The sequence below is a fragment of the Ictidomys tridecemlineatus genome, chromosome 11 (genome assembly GCF_052094955.1).
Source record: "Ictidomys tridecemlineatus isolate mIctTri1 chromosome 11, mIctTri1.hap1, whole genome shotgun sequence".
Lineage (NCBI taxonomy): Eukaryota > Metazoa > Chordata > Mammalia > Rodentia > Sciuridae > Ictidomys > Ictidomys tridecemlineatus.
In genome coordinates this window covers 17,533,932-17,557,123 of record NC_135487.1, presented here as the reverse complement: position 1 = coordinate 17,557,123, position 23,192 = coordinate 17,533,932, and the positions used below count along the sequence as shown (strand labels likewise).

General features: G+C 51.7%; 1 protein-coding gene across 4 annotated transcripts in view; it reads left to right on the top strand.

Moving 5' to 3' along the window:
• The window catches only part of Trim63 (tripartite motif containing 63), a 41,756-nt gene that overhangs the window by 16,280 nt on the left and 2,284 nt on the right, over window positions 1-23,192 (top strand). For 3 of the 4 annotated variants that reach the window (XM_078025644.1, XM_078025643.1, XM_078025642.1), the window contains exons 4-10: window positions 13,732-14,170; window positions 14,937-15,109; window positions 17,941-18,109; window positions 18,859-18,954; window positions 19,954-20,187; window positions 20,881-20,903; window positions 21,203-21,327. In XM_078025644.1, coding sequence (XP_077881770.1) covers window positions 14,012-14,170; window positions 14,937-15,109; window positions 17,941-18,109; window positions 18,859-18,954; window positions 19,954-20,187; window positions 20,881-20,903; window positions 21,203-21,327 — 979 coding nt within the window. In that variant the 5' untranslated portion in view covers window positions 13,732-14,011. Of the gene's footprint in view, window positions 1-9,489; window positions 13,382-13,731; window positions 14,171-14,936; window positions 15,110-17,940; window positions 18,110-18,858; window positions 18,955-19,953; window positions 20,188-20,880; window positions 20,904-21,202; window positions 21,328-23,192 lie in introns of those variants that run through there. The other variant, XM_078025645.1, reaches the window with a different exon arrangement.

Sequence of the window (23,192 nt, the reverse complement as noted above, 5' to 3'; positions counted from 1 at the left end):
CCCCCACCTGTCCCACTCCAAAGACCTTTAAGGAGGCGGTTTAATTTACAGCCTAATTCCCGTCATTAACTCAGGGTCTATGGCACATGAGTCCCTGGGCCAAGGGCCTCCTGTGCATTCTATCTATCATCCTTGTGACAGTCCTGTGATCGAAGTTCGGAGGGTATCTTCATTTTACCGTTCAGGAAACTGAGGCCCAGAAGAGTGAGTTGGCTGACTTAAAAGTCACTTGGCTGGTTAAGGGATGAAACGGAAAGAGCCCACCTTCTTCTGGCACCCAAACCCCTGTGCCCAATCTCCAGGCCGCCTGGCCTCAGGTCTGGAGGGCCAGGGGGCCTCCTTTCCTGGGTGACTGGAAGCACAGAGAGGTGAGCACTTCCCAAGCCCGGCCCCAGCGGGCAGCCTAGACCTTCCTGGGGGCTGGAGGCCTCCGCAGGGCAACAGAACCAGCAGAGCGCGGCCCTGAGTCACCGAGTATTTATAGCCCAGCCTCTCCTCTTTTCGGCATGGCCAGGACTTATCAGGTTCACTTGGGGCTCGGAGGGTGACAACCTGTTTATCATCCAAGGTCCCCAGGCAAGCTGTTGAGACATCCTCTGGGAACGAGGTCTGGAGGCCTGCCCATGTTTAGCCCTGACCTGACCCCACACCCACCTCTGCTGAGGCAAGGCTCCTGCTCTGGGTGTCCCACGCCTTCCAAGCACACCCCAGCCCCCTCCCAGCCACACGCACCAGGGCGCTCCTGTCTTCCCCTGTCTTCAGTTAAAATGGGGCAGAGATGCCGCTTCTTCCAGGAAGATACCCTGGGCTGACCTGGGAAGGCGACACACCTCCCCTGGCCCCACTGCTCTTGGGGAGTGGACCTTGTCATTGGGCAGATAGTTACATCAGCCAAGACCTGGACCTTCTATGTAAGAGACACTATGTTAAGAGGTTGCTTTGTCTTTTTGGTTCCCGGGATAGAAGCTAGGGCCTCTCAACCACTGAGCCACAGCCCCAGCCCTTTTAAAAACAATATTTTATTTAGAGGCAGAGTCAAACTGAATTGCTTAGGGCCTCACTAAGTTGCTGAAGCTGGCTTTGAACTCATGATCCTCTTGTCTCAGCCTCCCAAGCCGCTAGGATTACAGTCATGTACCACTGCAACCAGCAAGGATTTTAACATGGGGTGGGAATATAGCTCAATTGGAAGAGTGCTTGCCTTGCATGCACAAGGCCCTGGGTTCAATCCCTGGCACAAAATTTTAAAAAAAGAGAGTTTTAATATTATTTTTCTCAATCCTCACCATGTATCTATATATATACATACATATATAGTATATATAACACATATATATTATATATAACATATGTTTGGGGTTTTTTTTGCACTAGTAATGGAACCCCAGGGGCATTCTACCACTGAGCTACCCAGCCCTTTTCACCTTTTGAGACAGAGTCTTGCTAAGTTGATGAGGCTGGCCTCGGACTTGCCATCCTCCTGTCTCAGCCTCCAAAATCAGTGGGATCATAGGCTTATGCCATCATGCCTTGATCTTACAATAATTTTATAAATTGGATCTTAATTGAAACTTACCCAATAAGTAGCAGGGCCAGCCTCAAAATTTGGGTCTTCATTAAATCCAGATTCCAGGCAGTGGGTGAGCTTGGGCAAGTCACCTTCCCCTGGAGCCTCAGTTACTTTATCTGTAAAATGGAGATGCTGCTACCCCCCCCTCACAGTTTTAAGGACTGAATAAACCTGGTAAACAGTAGGCGCCCAACTACTGATGCTATCCTCACCTCTTCAACTTGTTGAATCAGTAAATTATCTTGTTCTGAGCTGCTGAGGACAATCAGCCAGGCCATACCTTCCTTTGAACTTCAGGGACTTGAACCCAGGACCCAGGCTACTCCAGCCCCCACCGTCCCGCTGCCCCAACTCTGCTTCTCCCTAAGAGCAGGCTGTTAGGGCGGAGGTGACCCAGAACCAGGGGCTGGGGCTGGGGCAGGGGAGGCCGGTGGGAGGAGCAGGAGTTGGGGGCGAGGGCTGGCGGGTGCAGAGGCACAGTAGACTGACCTGGCTGTCCCTCAGGGCATCTATTTTGGACAGGGCTGGCCTCCAGGCAGCTGGAACCCAAGGTGTCAGTTCGGAGTTAATGGAGCAGCCCCTGGGGCCAGATTTAGTGGTTGAGCTCTGACCCCAGATGGCGGTGTGGATGCAGGCACAGGGCCACACTGCCTCTGGGATTCCTGCCCTGGGTTCTGAGTGTTTGCATGGGGCGCCCTGCTCCTGATGCCAGCTTCAGCCCCTCGGTCCCCAGGGCAGTGCTGCGCCCCTAACTCATGTCAGACAGGTTTGGGCTCAAGGCCTGGATGTTCCATTTATTACTTGTGTGACCTTGGGCAAGGCATTTAATGTTGCTGTCCTGAGGGTTCTGATGGCTAATTGGGGTTCCCCCACCCCAGGGCTAGTTCTCCTGTCTTCACCTCCCTGCAGGGTCCTGTGCGCCCCCTGCCCTAGGCCTTGACCTGCCTGCTCCAGGGGCCCTCAGGCCTCAGTGCTTCCAGAAACTCTGATCCAAAATGCCCCTTGGCCTCCTGGCTGGGGTCCATCTCCGACAGAGGTGAGGCGGGGCCAGGCTCCAGTGGAACTCAAGTTTCTTGCTGGGACTCGTGAAAGGGCTTGGTTAAGGAGCCTGGGCTGTTTGGGTTCTGATCCTTGGGAGTACTGGCTTTGAACAGTGGGGATTTCTTTCCAGCTACTTCTTTCTGTCTTTACCACATTTACATACCCATACATAAAAATTTTTAAATACAACAGGATCAGATTGCATACAATTGGCCTGTTATTTTCCTATCCATGCCCAGCAATCTGCCTTTCTGACATTCGACAGCTTTCTCTATTAGTGTTCCACGTGGACACTTCTTGCAACTCTTTTGAACTGGGGGAATATTCACATGTGTGTATATGTATGAATGTATGTGTGTATTTTTCTGCATGGACAGTTGGGAAGCTTACTGGGGTTTGCTTTTGTTTTATTATTTAGTAAATTTTTTCTTCAACTATAGTTAAATGGACGATTCAAGACATTCTCACACACTGGTGCTCCTGGGTAACCCACACCTGGCTCAAGAAACTGCTCCTTGGGCTGGGGATGTGGCTCAAGCGGTAGCGCGCTCGTCTGGCATGTGTGCGGCCCGGGTTCGATCCTCAGCACCACATACCAACAAAGATGTTGTGTCCGCCGATAACTAAAAAAAAAAAAATATTAAAAAAATTCTCTCTCTCCCTCTATCACTCTCTCTTTAAAAAAAAAAAAAAAAGAAAATGTTTAAAAAAAAAAAAGAAACTGCTCCTCACCACACTCCCAGAGCCCCCGTGCTTCCTGCCTGTCCCCATGCAGGGCTACCACTGCTGTGACTTCTAGCAGCTTGGCTGAGTTTGCCTTTTTTTTGAACACTGTATAAACGAAATCATACTCTAAGATCAACATTCTGTTTATGAGTTTCATAATGTGGCAATGTTTGTTTATTCTAATTCTGTACAGTATTCCACTATGTGACCCCGTAGCCATTTATCTGTCCTATTGATGGAAATTTGGGTCACTTCCAATGTTTTGCTATTACAAACAATGGTGCAAAAACCATCTTTGTGTGTAAATAGATCTGTGTATCTGCATCCATCTCTCTCTCTGTCATTTCTAGTTTGACTGCGAGATTCCTGAGAGTACATCTGCCAAGTCTCAAATAGGAATATTTTACATTTTGACTTTATCAAATTGCACCCTAACCTGAGCTCGAGAGGTGTGCAGCGCCCCCATCCCTGCATCCTCCCCAAGGTTGGATTATTTTCCATTTTTAATATTTTTGTCAATCTAATAGAAGAGAAATCAGATTTTATTGTGCTTTTAATGTGATTTTTCCAGCCAGTGAGGCTAAGCAGCTTTGAGTTTTGTTTCTGTTTGGGGGCCAGGGGAATGCTTTTTTTTCTGAACTGCCTTTCTTTGTCCCTCGCTGGGTCTAAAAATCTGCACAATCATGGACATGGACACTTGGTCTTTCCACGTGTTTCTCATGCTTTCTCTCTGCCGGTTACTTGTCTTTAAGCTTTGTTTATGGAGCAACTGCTGGTTTAAATATAGTCTGTTTTTCCTCCTGCTCGTTGTTTATGATCTGGATAGTCCCGGAGGGTGTGTGTGGCAACCTCCAGGTCAAGTTGGTGGGGGTGGAGAGCCGCAGCAGCTGGACCCCCCAAGATGGTCTCTCTGGGGTACAAAGGAACACTCAGTTCAGCACTGAGCCCTTGAGAGGGAATTTGCCTTGGATGCTGTCTCAAGTCTAGTTTCTGGGTCTTTCCAGTGTTGCTCAGGGGCCCCGTTCAGAGTCCCCCCTCAGTGAAGAGAGTCTTTCACTTGGCCCCAGGACCAGGAAGCAGGGGGAGCCAGGGCCAGTAGGGGTGGGGACAAGAGAGATGGGGGAAACCCAAGAACAACAGCTAGGCAGCCCTATTCTCTGAGTTCAAGTTCTGAACCATTGGATTTAATGCTTGTATCTGTCTGCTCCAGCTGACCTAACAAAATACCAGAGATTAGAGTAATTCAACAGTAGAAATTTATTTCTCAGTTCTGTAGTCTGGGCAGTCCAAGATCAGGGTGCCAGCAAGGTGGGCCCCATGTGGAGGCCTCCGTCTTGGTTTGTGGGAGGCTGCCATCTTGCTTTGTTGCTTTGTGCTGATCACAGGGCCTCTCCCTGGTGTGGGTGCAGGAGGGAGAAGGAGCACGTTCCTTTTGATAGGGGCACTAATCCCATCTTCTTGACTTCAGCTAATCCCAATTGCTGCCCAAAGGCCCCTTCTTCAGATACCATCCCACTGAGGAAAGGGCTTCCATATAGGAGTTCTGGAGCATTTAGTCCAGAACAATGCTCCAGACTTTCCTGAAGTCTAGCTTTGGGAAAGTTACCTGATTGCTCTGTGACACAGTTTGCTTCTCTATAAAGGGGCAATATTAATGTTAAGGAACCAATATATCGATACATACCTACAAAACACTTAGGACAGACTGTGATTGCCAGCCTCAAAGAAGGTCTTCGTGGGGCTGGGGTTTTGGCTCAGCGGTGGAGTGTTTGCCTAGCATGTGCAAGGCCCTGGGTTCGATCCTCAGCACCACATAAAAATAAATAAAATAAAGGTATTATGTCCAAGTACAACTAAAAATAAATATATAGAGAAAAAGGTCCTCGTAATCCATGCCTCCTCATATTTATGGCCTTGTAGAGGCCTCTCTCGCATTGCATCAGGATGGGTCTTCCATCCCAATAGAATCCAGTTGAAATGATGGTGGGTGACTTTTGGGCTGGATCATAAAAGTCTTGCTCTTTTTTTTTTTTTTGGTATCAGGGATTAAACTCAGGGACATTCAACCACTGAGCCACATTCCCAGCCCTATTTTGTATTTTATTTAGAGACAGGGTCTCACTGAGTTGCTTAATGCCTCGAAGTTTCTGAGACTGGCTTTGATCTCTGTGATTATCCTGTCTCAGCTTCCCAAGCTGCTAGGATTACAGGTGTGCCCCACTGCACCTAGCCGTCTTGCTCTTTTGGATCCCTTGCTCTGAGAAAAGCCAGGCGCCATGTTAGGAGGATGCTCAAGTAGCCCTGTAGGGGGAAGTACATGGGCTGAGGCCTCCCACCATCTTGCTAACTATGTGTGTGCGCCATCTTGGAAGCAGATCCTCCAGTTCCAATCACCACAGCCCTAGCCAATATGTTGCCAATAACTTTGTAGAGACCTCAAGCCCGAGCCACCCAGCTTAGCTGCTTTTAAACTCCTGAGCCACAGAAACTGTGTACGATAAGAAATTGATTTTTTTTTTTGGATACTGGGGATTAAATTCAAGGATGCTTTGCCACTGAGCCACATCCCCCAGACCTTTTTATTTTTATTTTGAGACAGGGTCTTGCTAAGTTGCTTAGGGTCTCACTAAGTGGCTGAGGCTGGCCTGGAACTTGTGATCCTCCTGCCTCAGCCTCCCAATGCCGCAGTCTGGCTGGGCACAAAATAACCGAGCCACCATGAGGCACTTGTAGGTTCAAACAGGAACTACTTTATTGCCCGAACTCTCACCCGTACTCCACACACGCTTCCCGGGAACTGTCTCACCCTCCACCTGGCTCTGTGCCAACTCTGAACCTGAACCCTGAGAGAACTCAATGGGAAACTAGTGGGCGGCGAGACAGCAGGAGCGGCCCTATTGCTGGATCATCTAGTCACAGCAATTATACACAGCTTAACTTAATTATCATCATCTTAATGGCTCTCAACCACTCTCAACCACCACCTCTCAACCACTCCTTCTGGCAGTGCCAGGCGCCATCCCGACTCGGCTGTGGCTCTCAACATCCCAAGTTGCTGGGATTATAGGTGTCTGCCAACATGCTCGGTTAAATAAATGTTGACTTTTGAATTTAAGCTGCCATATTTTGGGGGTAATTTGTTATGCAGCAGTAGATAATCCACAGATGGCAGGCAGGGTGGCACATATCTGTGGTCCTGGCTACTTGGGAGGCTGAAGCAAGAGGATCATTTGAACTCAAGAGTTCAAGGGTGGGCCTGGGGATGTGGCTCAAGCGGTAGCGTGCTCGCCTGGCATGCGTGCTGCCCGGGTTCGATTCTCAGCACCACATACAAACAAAGATGTTGTGTCCGCCAATAACTAAAAAATAAATGTTAAAAAAAAAAAAGAGAGTTCAAGGGTAATCTGGGCAACATAGCAAGACAAAGTCTGGAATTAAAAAAAAAAAAAAGAAGAAGAAAAAAAGAGAGAGAGAGAGAGAGAAAGTCCACAGGCCACAGAGTTAGCCACAGAAACTGTCCAGGGGATGACAGGGAGCATCAATCACTCCCTGACTGTGTTGGGCATATGCATGGTCCCGCCTCTGTGACATCAGTTTTCAGCAAAGGATAGAGTGCAGGGGAGGACGGTCACCAAAAGGATAGTCACCCAGACCTAGACTTTTGGGGTAGAAAGGGCCAGAGAGACCTGTGCCCTTCTCTCATTTTACAGATGAGTAAACTGACACACAGTAAACCTTCCCTTGGTGACAGAGCTGACACCTGGCCTCAGATCTGTTAGTCCTGAGTGGCCTCCTGGTTGCTGTGTGCTCAGATAGGTAAGAGTCACCGCACCTCACAGTTTGCAGAGCACTTTCACTACTTTACTTCAGGACCCTCAATGTGGAGCTCCCTCCAGACCCTACTGGCTCTCATGTCCCCTGGGTGTTCCTTTTCTCCCAGAGTCGTTGTAGCTGTCCACAATGTTGACCAGATCTGGGGACAGTGGGAGGAGTTTTGCGTCCCCTGGCCCAAGCCTTGAATGACAAGGTCCCGGGACACCCTGCTCTCTTCTGTGGCACATGGACCGGGCCTGGTGGACTTTGTCCTGGCACTTGGGGCTGCATCATGCCCCAGACCCCGTGGACCTGCCTCTGCCAGCTGCTCTGGCTTTAGCCACTGGATCAAATGGCCATTGGTTTGATCCTGTGATTTGGGAAGATTCTTCAATGAAGGTGGCATCAAAACACTTGGCAGAGATCTCGGTCCCGAAGAAAACCAGTGTCTGTGCCACCCCCACCCCTCTGCAAGGGGAAATCCGGAGCCAAGGCGGACACCAGCCTCCAGGGGCGGTAGGGGGCGTGGGAGAGCAGACACGCGCAGGTGAAAGAGATCTGCCCGGTGATGTCCCCGGGAAGCGTCTAAACAATCCGGAACCTTGTGTGTACCAAAGGGAAGGCGGTGAGTTATTTCCTTTCCAGCATCACCACCCCTGGGGCTGCGTCATCTTGGGCAAGTCCCCACCCCCACACCGGCCACCAGGGACAGGGAAGGACCTTTGGGGATCATCTCCTGTGGTTGTTCCATTTGGCAGTGTTGAAGACACCGAAGGTGGGTGTGGCTGATAGGCATCACGTTGCCAGGCCCCGCAGACAGGGAGCTGGAGTCCAGGTGTCCAAGCCCCACGTCAGGGTTCTTTCCCCTGAACCAAGAGGTCTCAAAATCTCGGGTTTCTGAAAAGTCCCTTCTGTAGTGACAATCAAAAACAGCATAGACTTATGGGTTAAACAAGCCTATTCCAGCTGGATGGGTGAGGTGGTACATGCCGGTAATCCCAGCAGCTCGGGAGGTTGCATCAGGAGGACTGCAAGTTCAAAGTCAGCCTCAGCAATTTAGCGAGACCCTGTCTCAGATTTAAAACGTGCTGGGGACGTGGGTGAGTGGTTAATTACCCCTGGGTTCAATTCCTGAAACCAAAAAAAGCAAGAAAATGGGGCTGGGGGTGTGGCTCAATGGTAGAGCGCGTGCCCAGCAACTGAGGTTCTGGGTTCAAAGAGCACCACATGAAAATAAATAAAATAAAGGTATGGTGTTCATCCGTAACTAAAAATTTTAAAAAAGAAAGAAAGAAACTTTTGCTATTTTTTTTAAGTTTGATAATGGCATGGTGATAATGTAAAAAAAAAATCATCAGAAATACAAACTGAAGGGTTGGAGCTGGGGCTCAGTGAGAACGCTTGCCTCACATTTGTGAGGCACTGGGTTCCAGTCTCAGAACCACATATAAATAAATGAATAAAATAAGATCCATCAACAACTAAAAAAAATTTTTTTAAATGCTTACTAAAGTATTTACATGTAGGGCTGGGGATGTGGCTCAAGCGGTAGCACGCTTGCCTGGCATGCTCGGGGTGCTAGATTCGATCCTCAGCACCACATAAAAATAAAATAAACATGTTGTATCCACCAAAGACTGAAAAATAAATATTAAAAAAAATTTAAATAGTATTTACATGTAAAAAAAAACTCAATGGCTAACATTTACTTTAAAATATTTCAGAAATATTTTGGGGCTGGGGATGTGGCTCAAGCGGTAGCGCGCTCGCCTGGCATGCATGCGGCCTGGGTTCGATCCTCAGCACCACATACCAACAAAGACGTTGTGTCCGCCAAGAACTAAAAAAAATAAATATTAAAAATTCTCTCTCTCTCTCACTCTCACTCTCTCTTAAAAAAAAAAAGAAATATTTTATGGTATAGATAAATAAGATTGGGAAATGCTGAAAGAGTTGAAGCTGGCTTGGATTACATGAGTGCATTAGACTATTCTCTCCTTTATATGATTGAAACTTTCATTAACAAGCAGTTAAAATAACTATTTCTATTAAATAGACTTGGAGAGAGGGAGACAGTAAAATGTAGTGATTAAGAGTTCTGGCCGGGCACGGCACACCTGTCATCCCAGCGGCTTGGGAGGCTTAGACAGGAAGATCATGAGTTTAAAGCCAGCCTCAGCAAAAATTGAGGTGCTAAACAACTCAGTGAGACTCTGTCTCTAAACAAAAACAAAAGAATAGTGGCTCAGTGGTTGAGTGTCTCTGAGTTCAATTCCTGGTATCCCCCCCCACCAAAAAAAAAAAAAAAAAAAGAGTTCTGGGCCAGACACAACAGTGATATATTCTATATTAGTCACTTCACCTGCCCTAACTTTACAGTATTTCTGATAATTGTTAATGGTAAAGGTTAACAATTTTCTGGTTCCGATGCTCTTTCTGTCACTCATTGCTGTTGAAACTCTGTTGAATGACTTCCCCTCTCTGAACCTCTGTAACTCAGCTGCAAAACAGGGAAAATCATGATCCCAACCTGAGTTATTTGGAGGACTGGACAGCAGGAAGAATGGACAGGACCTAGCACAATGCCCTGCACATAATAAGCACTCAATAAATGCTTTGGTGGAGGAGCACAAGTTTAGTAATCAGGCTATCTCGGACGTGAACCCTAGCCTTTTTCTGTCACTTGTGATTGTGTGACTTCTGCCAAGCCAATTAACTCTCTGTACCTCATTTCCTCCTGTGGGACAGGGGAACAAAGATCATAATACCTCCCCCACGGGGCTGTTGTGAGGATTAAATGACAAGACATGTTTTGATGCCCAGCTCGGCCCACGCGGGCACTTGCCTGCCTCACCCCTGGACTCTCAGCAGCGCCAGCCTTGCTATGCCCGGGCTGGAGTCGATCCCACTGTCCATTTGCTTGGCACCTGGGCTGCCAAGTGTGGCTGAGAAAGTCAACAGGACCACGTGAATGGCCCCTTGCAAATGACAGATCTGCCGGGACAAAGCAAGGGCCTTCTGCTCCTGCGGGGCCTCCACCTTCCCCAGGGCTCTCCCTCCTGTGTCCCACGCTGGAGGGTCCCAGCCTTCTCCACCACCCACTCCTGCTGCTGAGCCGGGAGTTGACCTCAGTCACCTTCCTTGCGCCTCCCAGCTCCGACCTCCCTTCCCTCCTTTCCTCGCACCCATCACCTCAAAGGTGGGAGTGGCCCTGCCTTCCCAAACCTTTAGAATGGACTCCATCCCTCCCTTTCTCTGCATGGTCTATACCGCCTCAAAAAATCTTGCTCAAATGCTCAGTCTCTTCGGAATCTCAGGTTATTTATGGGAAAAGTGTGCAGGACCTCAGGAAGGAGGGAGAACCAGCCAGTCAGTCACAAGGGCCGAGTGGCCAACCTCAGGAAAGGAGAGAGAGGAGGAGGAAGAGCCCTGGAGAAGGTGGATGGCCGGCGGCGGGGGCAGAGGTCCCAGCTCTGTCCCTGCACTCTCACCCATCCCCTCACTGAAGAACCCCGGGTGGATAGATACCGTTTTTGCTCTTAGTCTTCAAAGTCCCAAGGGACAGTGGAACTCACAGGCAGAAGCTGGAAACTGGCTGGGCATGCCATGGTGGGGAACCCTGAAGGGACTCTCAGCTTCCTGCTAGGTGCAGATGGGTGGCTGGTAGTGTTGCCCACTGAGGCATGAGGCAAGAAAAGCGGAAGGAGGAGGTAGGCTGGGGAAGGTGCTGTGCTGTGTGGGGGATATGAGTTTTAGGTGCTGAGGGAGTATCCCATAGGAATGGCCAACAAATCTGCACTTAAGAGGAGAAAACAAGTCTGCCCTGAAATCAGGGGTCTGAGGCTCGCTGACACACAGACGTTAGAATCATGAATATTTGCAGGGCCATGATGAGGGCGGATACTGTGACTTTTGTTATCTCACATCTTAATTAAGAGGTGGGCAGTTACCAGTTGGATAAATTGGCAGCAAAATGGTGGCATCAACAATCCAGGGACTTTTTTATAGTTCCCCTCTGTCATCTCTGAGAGTTGACATCTTCCTCAGACTTTACAACTCATGGTTGCAAAATGTCTGCCCGCCCTCCAGGACCCCATTCAAAGGCACTAATGAGCCAGGTGCAGTGGTGCACACCTGTAAAATCTCAGCAGCTCAGGAGGCTGAGGCAGGAGAATCGCGAGTTCAAAGCCAGCCTCAGCAAAAGTGAGGGGCTAAGCAACTCAGCCAGACCCTGTCTTTAAACAAAAGACAAAATAGGGTTGGGGATGTGCCTCAGTGGTCAAGGGCCCCTGAGTTCAATCCCAGGTACTCCCCCTATCCCCGAAATAAAGCATTAATGAGCTTTCTTCTTTCATTTTTTGGGAGGAGGGTACTAGGGATTGAACCCAGGGGCATTTAACCCCTGAGCCACATCCCTAGCCCTTTTTATATTTTATTTAGAGACAGGGTCTTGCTGAGTTGCTTAGAGCCATGCTAACTTGCTGAGGCTGGTTTTGAACTCACAATCCTCCTGCCTCAGCCTCCCCAGCCACTGGATTACAGACATGTGCCACCATGCCTTGTTTGAATATTAATTTTTATCTGTTTATCTGTTTGTGGTGCTGGGGATTGAACCCTGAGCTCTATCCCCAGCCCTATTAATTGTTATCAAGGAGGAAACCATTTAATTTTAGCCAGAAGGCTTCTCCTTGGGTCTCATTGGCCTTAACCATCTCCTTAGGCAAAAGAGAGTGGAATTAACCATGTGAGGGTTACAGTCTTTGTGCCTTATCCCAGTGGCAGCGGGAAGCCCACCTTCCCTGAGCACAGTGCTGCCAGTGTTGAACAATCCTAAGGGCTGTGAGCAGGGAGGAAGCGATGCTCTCTTCTCAGTCTTCGTCTTCCCACCCCTGGCTGGCTGGCAGTGTCACCTTGCCACAATCAAGCAGAGACATGAGGAGCTCGGGCTCCAGAGCCACCTCTTACTCATTGTGTGACCTTACACTGTGGGTATACCTCTCTGTGCTTGAGTATCCCCCCACCCCCCGTGGAGTGGGGATATGGTGGTTATATTGATGATGAAATGAAATAACGCCTCAGGATGCTCAGCACAGAGCCAGGCGCGTGGTAAGTGATCTCCAGAAACCAGCCATTAGTGCCTGGTGGGAGGGGTTTGCCCTGCTCTGGTTCCTCTTCTCCTCCCCTCTCTTTCCCGGGGTTGGCCGCTCAGCCCTTGTGGCTGACCTGCTAGTTCTTTCTCAGGCCCAGGTTACCCTCTTTCTGGAGTCCGGCACACTTTCCCCACGTGTTGCGTGACCTCCTAGACTCGGCCTGGGGCCGGAGGCCGCTGCTTCCAGTCTTCTGCCTGGCACCTTAGGCTGGGTGACCCCAAGGTTCCTACATGAGATCCTACCTTACAAATAGCCATCGGGCTGGGCTGAGGCAGGAGGATGGCGAGTTCAAAGCCAGCCTCAGCAATTTAGCGAGGCCCTATAGCAACTCAATGAGACCCTGTCTCTAAATAAAATATCAAAAAGGGCTGGGGGTGTGGCTCAGTGGTTAAGCACCCCTGGTTTCATCCCCAGTACCACAAACCAAAACCAACCAAACAAACAAAAAAAAAAACAGCCATTGGAACTGCTCTAATGACTTCTACCTGCCAACAAAGAAAATGACCCCAAAAAATGAAGAAAGATTTAAGATTTGGGCAGAGAGCCCAGGGGAGCCCCTGGCTAAGGTCCAGGCAGTGCTCTGGAGAGTTATTCCCATCCATCTCCCTTCCCGGACTGTGGGCATCTCAGGGAGGGAAATGGATCACTCATCCTTCTGTCACCTTGGTGTCTGCTGTATACTTAATACTCAGAAAAATGTCTGATGAATGAATAAGACTCCTGGCCTCTCCGCTTCCTTCCTAAATGACTTTTCTTGTTCTTTTTTTCTTTTTTCTTTGTACAAGGAATTGAACCTAAGGGACGCTTAGCCACTGAGCCATGTCCCAGCCCTTTTTATTTTTTATTTTGAGACAAGGTCTTGCAAAGTTGCTTAGGGCCTCGATAAGTTGCTGAGGCTAGCCTGGAACTTGCAATCTCCTTTCTCAGCCTCCCAAATCGTTGGGATTACAGGCGTGCAACACCGTGCCAGGTTTCTAAGTGACTTTGAACAAGGTCCTTTTCTCCTCGTGACCCATATCAAAAATCTGTCAAATGAGGGACTGGGCTGTGTCTCAAGGGAGCCCGTTCAGCATTAAGTGCTGTAAGTAGACAAGGGTAAACAGGCAAGGGATGGAGGGACAGGCTGCCTGGGGTGGGGTCTCCAGGGTCCCCAATAGAATGCCAAGCTCAGGTCTGAGGCAGAGGGGAGCTGCCCTGATCCCTCATCTTGGGAGCTGCTGTAGGAGAGGGGTTGGAATTGATCAGGCTGGTGAGGGGGCACTATTAACTCCTGGCATCCCAGTGGCCCCCTCTCGGGGTCCCATTCCCTGGCTCTGCACCCTGGCCAGGGGAAGACCAATTTATTCAGGAAACTCTGGGTACCCTGGGTACCGAGCCCTCCCCTAAACCAGCCTCCGAACAGGCTGTTCTTGTTTACGCCCCCCGTCCCAGGGGAACAGCGATTGCTCATCCTCGCCTGCGATTTGAGAGCGCCAAGTCTTTCAGGCCTGGAGGAAACACAAGCCCGGCTGGCCACTTGGCATCGGAATGCTCAGCTGGTCCCCTCCCGGGGCTCATGTGACTGCAGCCCAGCTATAAATACCAGAGGGGCCTCTGCCCAAGACAGAATTCGGGCTCCCGGAGGAGACGGCAGAGAAGATCTGAGCAAGCGAGTGTTGGTGGCAAAGGTCTGCGAAGCAGGTGGTGGGGAAGGCGGCCTCGCTCCAGCGATATGGATTATAAATCAAGCCTGATCCAGGATGGGAACCCCATGGAGAACCTGGAGAAGCAGCTGATCTGCCCCATCTGCCTGGAGATGTTTACCAAGCCGGTGGTGATCCTGCCCTGCCAGCACAACCTCTGCCGGAAGTGCGCCAGTGACGTCTTCCAGGTGGGTGCCGGCATGGCCTGTCCAGGGGCCCAGTGGTTCCTTCCCGCTGAGCCTAGGACCCTTCCAATCAGGACTGGCTCTTTCCCCTCCAGAGGGAGGCCGGACGGTGGCTCAGGACTGGGCGGAGGGGGCTGGGGTAGCTCTGCGCCCCAGTCCTTCTCCATGACGCATGTCCCCTCCAGCCCCACCTGCCCTCCCTGTTCACTCTGTGGTCAAGAGTCAAATGTCTGGAGCGATAAGTGGGGGAGGCAGGCGGAGAGGAGAGAGAAACCAGACCCCTGGGGCCGAGCCAGCCCGGTGGCAGGGCCAGGAGCTCTGGGAGGAGGGTGGCAGGCGGCCCTAGGCAGCAGGGGCATCTTCCCTTTGAGGGTGTTTGCTTCAATATGGGGGCAGGAGGGGCTCCATCTCCCTGAGAAAAAGAGAAGTGGAGGTCCTGGCTGGGAGGCGGGAGGCGGGGTTCCCAGGGACACTGCAGGAAATGCCCTGTCCCTCTGGCATCTTTGAAGTGGCAGTCCCAGGACCTTGCTGTAATCATAAGGCCCCTCTCAGGGGCGGGAAAACGGAGGCACAGAGAGATAAGGCTGCTTGCCCAACGACACTCAGAATAGGTGACTTGAACCCAGGTCTGCAGGCTCCTGGATGGTTGCAGGGAGCGCAGGTGTTCTGGTTTGACCAGAGCCTTGGAGTGAGCAGGGGAAGGCTAGGGGACTGGGACAGGAAGCGACCGAGGAGGCACACGCCTCACCTCTGCCTTGGTCACCTGCAGGCTGCAAATCCCTACTGGACCAACCGGAGCAGCTCGCTGTCCATGTCTGGTGGCCGTTTCCGCTGCCCCTCCTGTCGCCACGAGGTGATCATGGATCGTCACGGGGTGTACGGTCTGCAGAGGAACCTGCTGGTGGAGAACATCATCGACATCTACAAGCAGGAGTGCTCCAGGTCAGTGCAGGCCCCGGCCACCTCCCAGGCACTGTCCTCCTGCTGTGTCTGCTCAGGATGGCGTCCCTGGGCAAGGACACAGTTCAGAGCCACCATCTTCCTCAGGCAGGAGTGGCTCCCGTGGCTGTTCAGCTCACCCAGTGCATGGGAAGGGGGTTAGGCTGCCCTCTTGGAGGACACTGAGACAGAGATGGGGGGAAAGATGAGGTGTAAGGAAAGGAGACAGGAGCCAGTGGCGTGGCCCCAGGTGGTAGAGAAAGTGCCCCGTGAGAACATAGCCAGGCTGCGGATAATAGCAACGGTCCTTCCCCCTTCCCTGCAGCCGGGCTCTGGATGCTTCCTCTAGGTGCCCCATGGCCCGGGCCTGACTTTTGTTAGCCCCATTCCACGGGCATCTGAGGCCCACAGAGGCAAAGTCAGTACCCAGCATTCCCGGCTGCAAAGCAAGCCGAGGATCTGGGTTGACCCAGCCAACACAGCAGCTCCGTCTCAGGCAGAACTTGAATGGTGGGGTTGTGCAGTGTCACCTTGGGCCTCCAAGTGGACAGAGACAGAGCCGTGCAGGAGGGAGAGCTTTATAAAAAAGGATGCCCTGGTGGGGGCATAGCTCAGTGGTGGAGCATGTATTTGGCCAGCATAAGGCGGGGTTCAAGCCCCAGCACCAGAGGAAAAAGAGTCAGGACATTCTGACGAGATGGTCTTTATGCTCCAGAACCTTCACCAAGCCCCTGGAGCACCCTGCCCGAGGGAGACAGACCAAGCCCAATGACCAAAACTCGGGCTTGCCGTATGATATTTGCTCTTCTGCTTCTGTTACTAAAGCATTGGGACCTCTTGGTCGAGGATTTGGGGCTTTATTTTCCCAGTCTGCAAAACAGGATGGACAACAAGATCAGTTTACTGTAGCAGGGCGCAGTGGTTCACGTCTGTAATCCTAGAGACTCAGGAGGCTGAGGCAGGAGGATTGCAAGTTCAAGGCCAGCCTCAGCAATTTAGCAAGGCCCTGAGCATCTTAGTAAAACCCTGCCTCAGAATAAAAAATAAAAAGGGCCAGGGATGTGGCTCAGTAGTAAAGTGCCTATGGGTTCAATCCCCAGTACAAAAAAGAAAAAAAAAAAGATATGGATAAGAAAGAAATGTTTAAAATCAAATATTCATTGAGAACTATGTGCAGGCATGTACTCAATGCTTTTTATACATTTTTCCTGTGTAATCCTCTCAGGCATTCTTATTTCCATGAAGAAATGCATGGTCAGAGAGGGTCAGAGGTTTGTCCAAGGTTACACAGCCAGTAAGTGTTAAATCTATGACTGATTCCACAATCTGAATATTCTTAACTCTTGGGCTATCTTGCCCCTGGTATTTCTAGAACTTAGTGCTACAAAAATATAAACATATTGTTGATCAAAGAAATTAAAATACAATTGATATTGTACCAAATAATCGGCCCACCCAGCACGGACCTAAGAGCATGTCCTGTTTGAACCCTTTGAGGCCTTTCCGAAGAGTCAAGTGGTAATGACGGCTGCCCTGTGCTTAGGGTCTGTCCCATGCCCTGCGCCTCACATTCTTTACAAACAACTTCCATCCCGATTGCAGTAGTCCTGAGAGAGACGGAGGCTCTGAGAGGTGAGCTCACTTGTCCAAAACCACAATGAATAAGGGGCAGAACAATCTGATTTGAATCCAGATGTTGAAACCTGAGCTTGGCAGGGTGGGTCCCCAGGAGGGAGGTGAGCTCAGGCCACTGACCCTCAGGATCTTGCCGCACCTCTGCACGGCCATCCGGAGCTCTTTCCCTAGGGCATGGGGACAGGTGGTCTCCTGCCAGCATGGAGACCCTGGGCTCAAGGATGCAAAAAGACAAGTCTTAGTCCAGAACTGGAGGGGACAATAAAGCCTGGGTGTGACCAGTCACGCAAGGCTGTTGGAAGGTGAGGCGTTGACACGGATAGGGGACAGTCATCATTTGACGTGGATGAGATCCCGTGATGTCAGGGACTGGGAACCTTTCGGATGAGAGTATGGTCTAGCCGGAGGGGTGGGGCCTACCCCAACCTGGGCTGGGAAATGGCCGATTTTACCCTATGAGAAGGACACAGAACGTGCCGGAAGCCCTAAGTGGAGAATGCAGTGAAGGTGCTCTAAGCATGAGTGTAGAGGGGAGAGAGAGCCGCAGCTCTGGACCCAGGGGAGACTCCCTGGGAGTCAGTCGAAGCTGGCGCTGGGCCACCCCTGTGCTCGGCCACCCCTGTGCTAGATGTGTGACTCAGCAGCGTGTGGCCTCCTCTCTGAGCCTCAGGTGTCGCCAGGCTGTGCTTATTGGTTTATTCTTTCTACCTGGATTGAATGACATCTCCTCGCGCCCGGTACTGTCCACTGTAGATTCAGGGACGAAGTGACCAGGCGAGCGTCTCAGCTTGGGTGGAGGATACAGTCTGGAGGATTAAATATAGAATTACATGAGGCCATCAGTATAAATTGCTTAGTTCAGAGCCCAGTCTGCAGCAACCAAGAGCTGCGGTGACTATAATTAGAGCAAAGCGCTCTAGCCTCCCTTGCCCTGCCGGGCTGGGTGACCTTGGGCAAGTCAGTTCACTGGGGAGGGAGGGTTCCTATTTTCCAAACCACCTCCAAGTCCACTCTCTGGAATTCTAAGACCCGTCCCGTGTCCTCTGCATTGGCAGAGCCCCAAGCCAAGCCCAGCAGTCGAGTCCTGGGATGTGGGGTTAGGTTTGGTGACATTGTTTCCCTGGTGCTGGTCCTCCTGTGATTGAAGCCGGGAGAGGGGCTTGGGACTCCCCCTGACCTGTGACTGTCCCTCACCTTAGCCGGCCCCTGCAGAAGGGCAGCCACCCAATGTGCAAAGAGCACGAAGATGAGAAAATCAACATCTACTGCCTCACGTGCGAGGTGCCCACGTGTTCCATGTGCAAGGTGTTCGGAGCCCACCAGGCCTGCGAGGTGGCCCCGCTGCAGAGTGTCTTCCAGGGACAGAAGGTACCAGCTTGGGCCGCTTCTACCCCTAGATGATTCAGGAGGTGGATTTGATCCTCGTTGATTTGCTGAGCAGGCCTTTTAGGAATAGTCCCTCGGGAGGGACTTCCCAGGCCGCGGGGACATCAGCCCTTGCCTTCCTGGGGGAGGTGGCTGAGCTCATGGGTTATACTTAGAACCATCTGAGAGCCCCTGGGTGTGGCCACAGGGGAGAAGCCAGACCCCACCGCCAGGACACCAGGCCCTCTCAGGCCACAGCTTCCCCATCCTGTGTACTTTGGGCCCCAGATATCTCCACCCGAGCCTCAGCGCTCCAGACTCCATACTCCCCTGCAAGGGGAGGCAGCCTAGAGCCCTCTCCCGGGGCCCCTGGCCTCACCATCCTGTCCACATGGTAAACTCTAGCCCCCCTTTCTGTACTCTTCCTCCCTGCTTTCTATTCCTCTCTTGATCTCTTTCTTCTAGAACTTTCCCACTCTATTTCTTTTCTCAGTTACCAGCCCCTCCTCTGCTAGTACCTGGCTGTGTGTTTTGGGCAGTTCAGCTGCCTTCTCTGGGCCTCATCTGTAAATAAGGGATGCAGGCTCTCTCTGATATTCTCTGCAATGACCTGAGTGACACCCCAGTAAAGCTGGAGACCCTTTCTAGCAGAGAGGGGACTGAGGGCACCATGTCGCTGCCATGCTTGAGCACGCCAGCCCGAGTCTGTTTCCGTGTCTCTCCTCCTGACTCCCATCCATCCTCCCCTCTAGACTGAACTGAGTAACTGCGTCTCCATGCTGGTGGCGGGGAATGACCGTGTGCAGACCATCATCACTCAGCTGGAGGACTCCTGTCGAGTGACCAAGGTGAGGGGACGCAAGAGCCCTGCCTGGAGGTTTGAAGTCCCGTAAAACTGGTCTCCAGGAAAGACTCGCTCCTGGGTTGTGAATGAAGGCTGCGGAGGGACGAAGCCGTCCATCTGCTCACTTAGCAAATGCCTGGTGAGCACAGCTGCGTCGGGCATGGCCAAGACAGACCTGGTCCCTGACCAGGGAGTGCCCGCCAATCATCCCCAGCATTTATTCAGCACTAATAATTTTCAGAACACTTCAGTGAGCTGTGGAGACCAATGGTCCTCCAACGTTAGAGGCACATGACCCCCCACCCCGGGGGTTCTGACTCAGTAGGTCTGGGAGGAAGCATGCAACTCTGCATTTCTGACAAGCTCCCAGGGTTTGCCCAAGCTGCAGGCCCACGGACCACAGTCTGAGTGGCAAGACTGCAGAGGGCAGAAGGGGACTTTCTCAGCCCTGGAGAAGCATCCAGGATTCCTGTCTCCCCTTGAGGCAGGGAGCTGGAGATGAGCTGGGGAAGTAACTGCCACGGGTGAAAAGTTGAGGGCAAGGTGGGTTCAAAGGAAGGAGGGGGACAAGGTGATGGCCTCTGAGAGTTCCCCATCCGAGAGGCGCTACTGTCATATCCACTGATCAGAGCAGGCAGCTCAGGTGTGGCGTCCTGGGGGGAAGGGAGCTTGCCCCTCCTCTGGGGCGGCTACAGGGAGCTGACTTCCACCTCACCTGGGAGTGAGGCGGACCTTCCTGCCTCCAGCCTCAGCCTCAACCCCACGTGGAGGGAAATGTGCAGATTGGGGCCTGGAGAGGGGTCACCCTCTGTGACCTGAGTCTCCAGCTGTTCTCCACGATACCAGCTTCCACATGTCACTGAGCGTCTCTGGGACCTCACGAGTGCTTTCCTCCTCACCGGCCTTCACTTTGCCTTCTGCCAAATGGGGATGTCATAAGGCCTCCTCCAAAGCTACGTAGTAAGGACCCCACGGGATGTGACCATGGGATTTCTGTCCCCAGGAGAACAGTCACCAGGTGAAGGAAGAGCTGAGTCAGAAGTTCGACACCCTGTACGCCATCCTGGACGAGAAGAAGAGCGAGTTACTGCAACGGATCACGCGGGAGCAGGAGGAGAAGCTGGGCTTCATCGAGGCCCTCATCCAGCAGTACCGCGGGCAGCTCGACAAGTCCACCAAGCTGGTGGAGACAGCCATCCAGTCCCTGGATGAGCCTGGCGGGGCCACGTTCCTCCTGGTGAGTGGGACTCAGAAGGCCTGGGCAGCTTCAGGGTGTGCCCTTCCACTGCCCACCCGTGGCCCCTTGGACAAGTCATTTAAACCCTAGAGCCTCGGTTTTCTCATCTGTGAAATGGGCATGTAACAAGCTACCTTCCTCTTACTGATTTAATGAGGATCAAATAAGAGGATGGTTGTGAATTGACTTTGGAAGCTCCAACGTACAGGGGTCCACAGAGAGGCAATTAATTGAGCACCTAGTATAGCACAGGCGCTGAGGTGGAAACAGGTGAACAAGGCCCAGCCTGGAAGAGCTTGTGGGGAGATGACAGAAAAGGTTCGCTGTAAGACGTCAGAGTTCAGTTCATTAAAAACTTCCTCAGCTCCTGTGGGCTGGGCTTTGCACCTGAAAAGGTGATTAGGCTGCTTCTGACTGGGAGGCTTCAGGCTGTAGGAGGACTTAGATTGATACCTGGAGAATCCCGGCCTCCTACAGGCCAATGGGAGGGTCCAAGGGTGGTGACCAAGACACGTGCAGACCATGGACAGAGGGGGAAAATCCAAGTTCCGTTCAGCTCAGGTGGGGTGTGGGTCACCACTGGGCTAGGGACAGGCACCCAGCGTCCATCTGCAGCACCCAGTCACTGTCTCTGCTCATTTCCTGGGGTTACCCCTGGCTGCAGTCCTAACCTCTGTCCTCTCTCCCCCACAGAGTGCCAAGGAACTCATCAGAAGGTCAGTGTCCCAGGGCCTCTGGCCTAATCGCCCAACGCCCAGCAGGGCCCCTGATGCCTGACCTGTGGGACCCCTGAGCTTTAGGCCCGCGGGGAGGGGACCCCTGGATGGCTTTTCTGGCCTGTGCATCCCACTTCCTTGGACCATCGTTCTGCTTGAGACTGGAGAGGAAACACTTTGTCCCCCGCCTCCGGGAGTCTCTCCCTGAAGCCGGGGCTTGGGCCTGGCCCAGAGCCAGGGCTGCCCCACGGGACCCCCGGAGCCGAGCCTCATGCTCTCACCCTTGTCTCTCCCTGCAGCATCGTGGACGCTTCCAAGGGCTGCCAGCTGGGCAAGATAGAGCAGGGCTTTGAAAACATGGACTACTTTACTTTGGACCTAGAACACATAGTGGACACCCTCAGGGCCATCGACTTTGGGACAGGTAAAGGAGGCCGTGGTGCCACTTGTCTGTCTGCTTGGCCCCGAAGGCCAGCATCGCTCCCACCAAGCCCCGTGGGGAGGCCGCCACACTAACAACCCCACCAGCTGCCAAGCCAAACTCATGCGGCCAACCTCTACATGAGCCCAGAGCCCAGTACGGTGCCTGGGGCATAATTGTCGACCAATAAGTTATTTATGGATAATCCAAAGATCGGAGTGTCAGGAATCAGACAGACCTGAGTTTAAATCCCAATTCTGCCACTTGTGTGTTATCTGTGTGACCTTTGCGAGGTCCCCCTCCACCTCTTTGAGCTTCACTTTGTAACTTTAAGAACTAGGTTAAAGTTGGGTTTGGTGATGCACACCTCCAATCCCCGCTGCTTGGGAGGCTGGGGCAGGAGGATTGCAAGTTCAAGGACAACCTCAGCAACTTAACAAGACCCTGTCTCAAAAAATAAAAAGGGCTGGGACATGGCTCAGTGGTAAGCACCCCTGGGTTCTATCCCCGGTACCAAATAAAGGTCCTAAAGCTGAAATAGCAATGGATGGGTCCATCCCTTACTGTAGATCACCCCCTTGCTCCATGGCTTCCCTCCCTAAGCTGAGGTGTTCAAGAGTGGGTGCTGCCTGTGGACATGACCTTCCTCAGTTGCATCGTAGGTAAAATGGAAGGATACCATCAATAGCTACCAACAGCTGCCAGTTACTGAGCCCGTTGATTAGGATTTCCATGTCCCGCACACTAAGCCCTTAACATCAGTCCTATCCTTCAGTATAACTTTGAGATAGGTTCTATTATCATTCCTATTTTATAGTTGAGGAAACTCAAGCTCAGAGAGGATAAGCAAGTGGTTCAAGGCCACACAGCTAGTGAGTAGCCCACTCCAATCCCACTGTAGGGCATCTGGCTCACAGGACCCTGCTGAGGGTATATGACATGCTGTGTATACAGCACTTAGCACAACACTTGGCAAACAGTGAGTCCCCAGTGAAAGCTAAAGTGAGCAGTGGTTGTGATAATGATTAAACAACAGCAAACTCCCTGGGTTACGCACAGAACCCAGGCCCTTGGCTAGCATGCTGACTGTGACTTTGGAGGCATTTTGGCTTCTTTTGTTTTTGTTTTTTCGGTACCAGGGACTGAGCCCAGGGGTGCTTAACCACTAAGACACATCCCCAGATTTTTTAAAAATTTATTTATTATAATTTTTGTTGTTGGGAATCGAACCCAGGGCCTTGTGCATGCAAGGCAAGCACTCTACCAACTGAGCTATATCCCCAGCCCTATTTATTTTATTTTGAGAAAAGGTCTCACTAAGTTGCTTAGGGTCTCACTTAATTGCTGAGTCTGGCCTCAAACTTGCAATCCTCCTGTCTCAGCCTCCAGAGTTGCTGGTATTACAGGTGTGCTCCCCACACTGGGCTTTTGGAGGCATTTTGGAGACACTTGACAAACCCTGACTACACAACCCCTCAGGGGTCCCACAGGATTAAGGAGGTGATTTGGGAGAGGAGTGGGGAAGGGGCATGCTCCCTGTTTGGAGAGCTCGAAGGAGAGGCCCCAGGACGAGAAAATGGGGTCACAGACTTGCAGCTTGGTCACTGTCCCTCTGGTACTCAGTGTAAGGAGCAGAGATGGCCCCAGACCTGTTCCTTCCCATATCCTCCCCTCTGTGGGCTGAGGAATGAGGAAGATGGGTGGGGTGCTGAGCAAGCCGATTTCAAAAGCGGAGTAAAATGATCCTGTAGGACTCTGACCTGAGAAGGAGGGGTCTGTCCTGTGCTCCCCAGGCAACCTCTGTCTGTCTGAGATGTGCAAAGGCATGAGGGCTGCTCCCTAGGTCCCCCCAGGTCTCTGTGGCCATA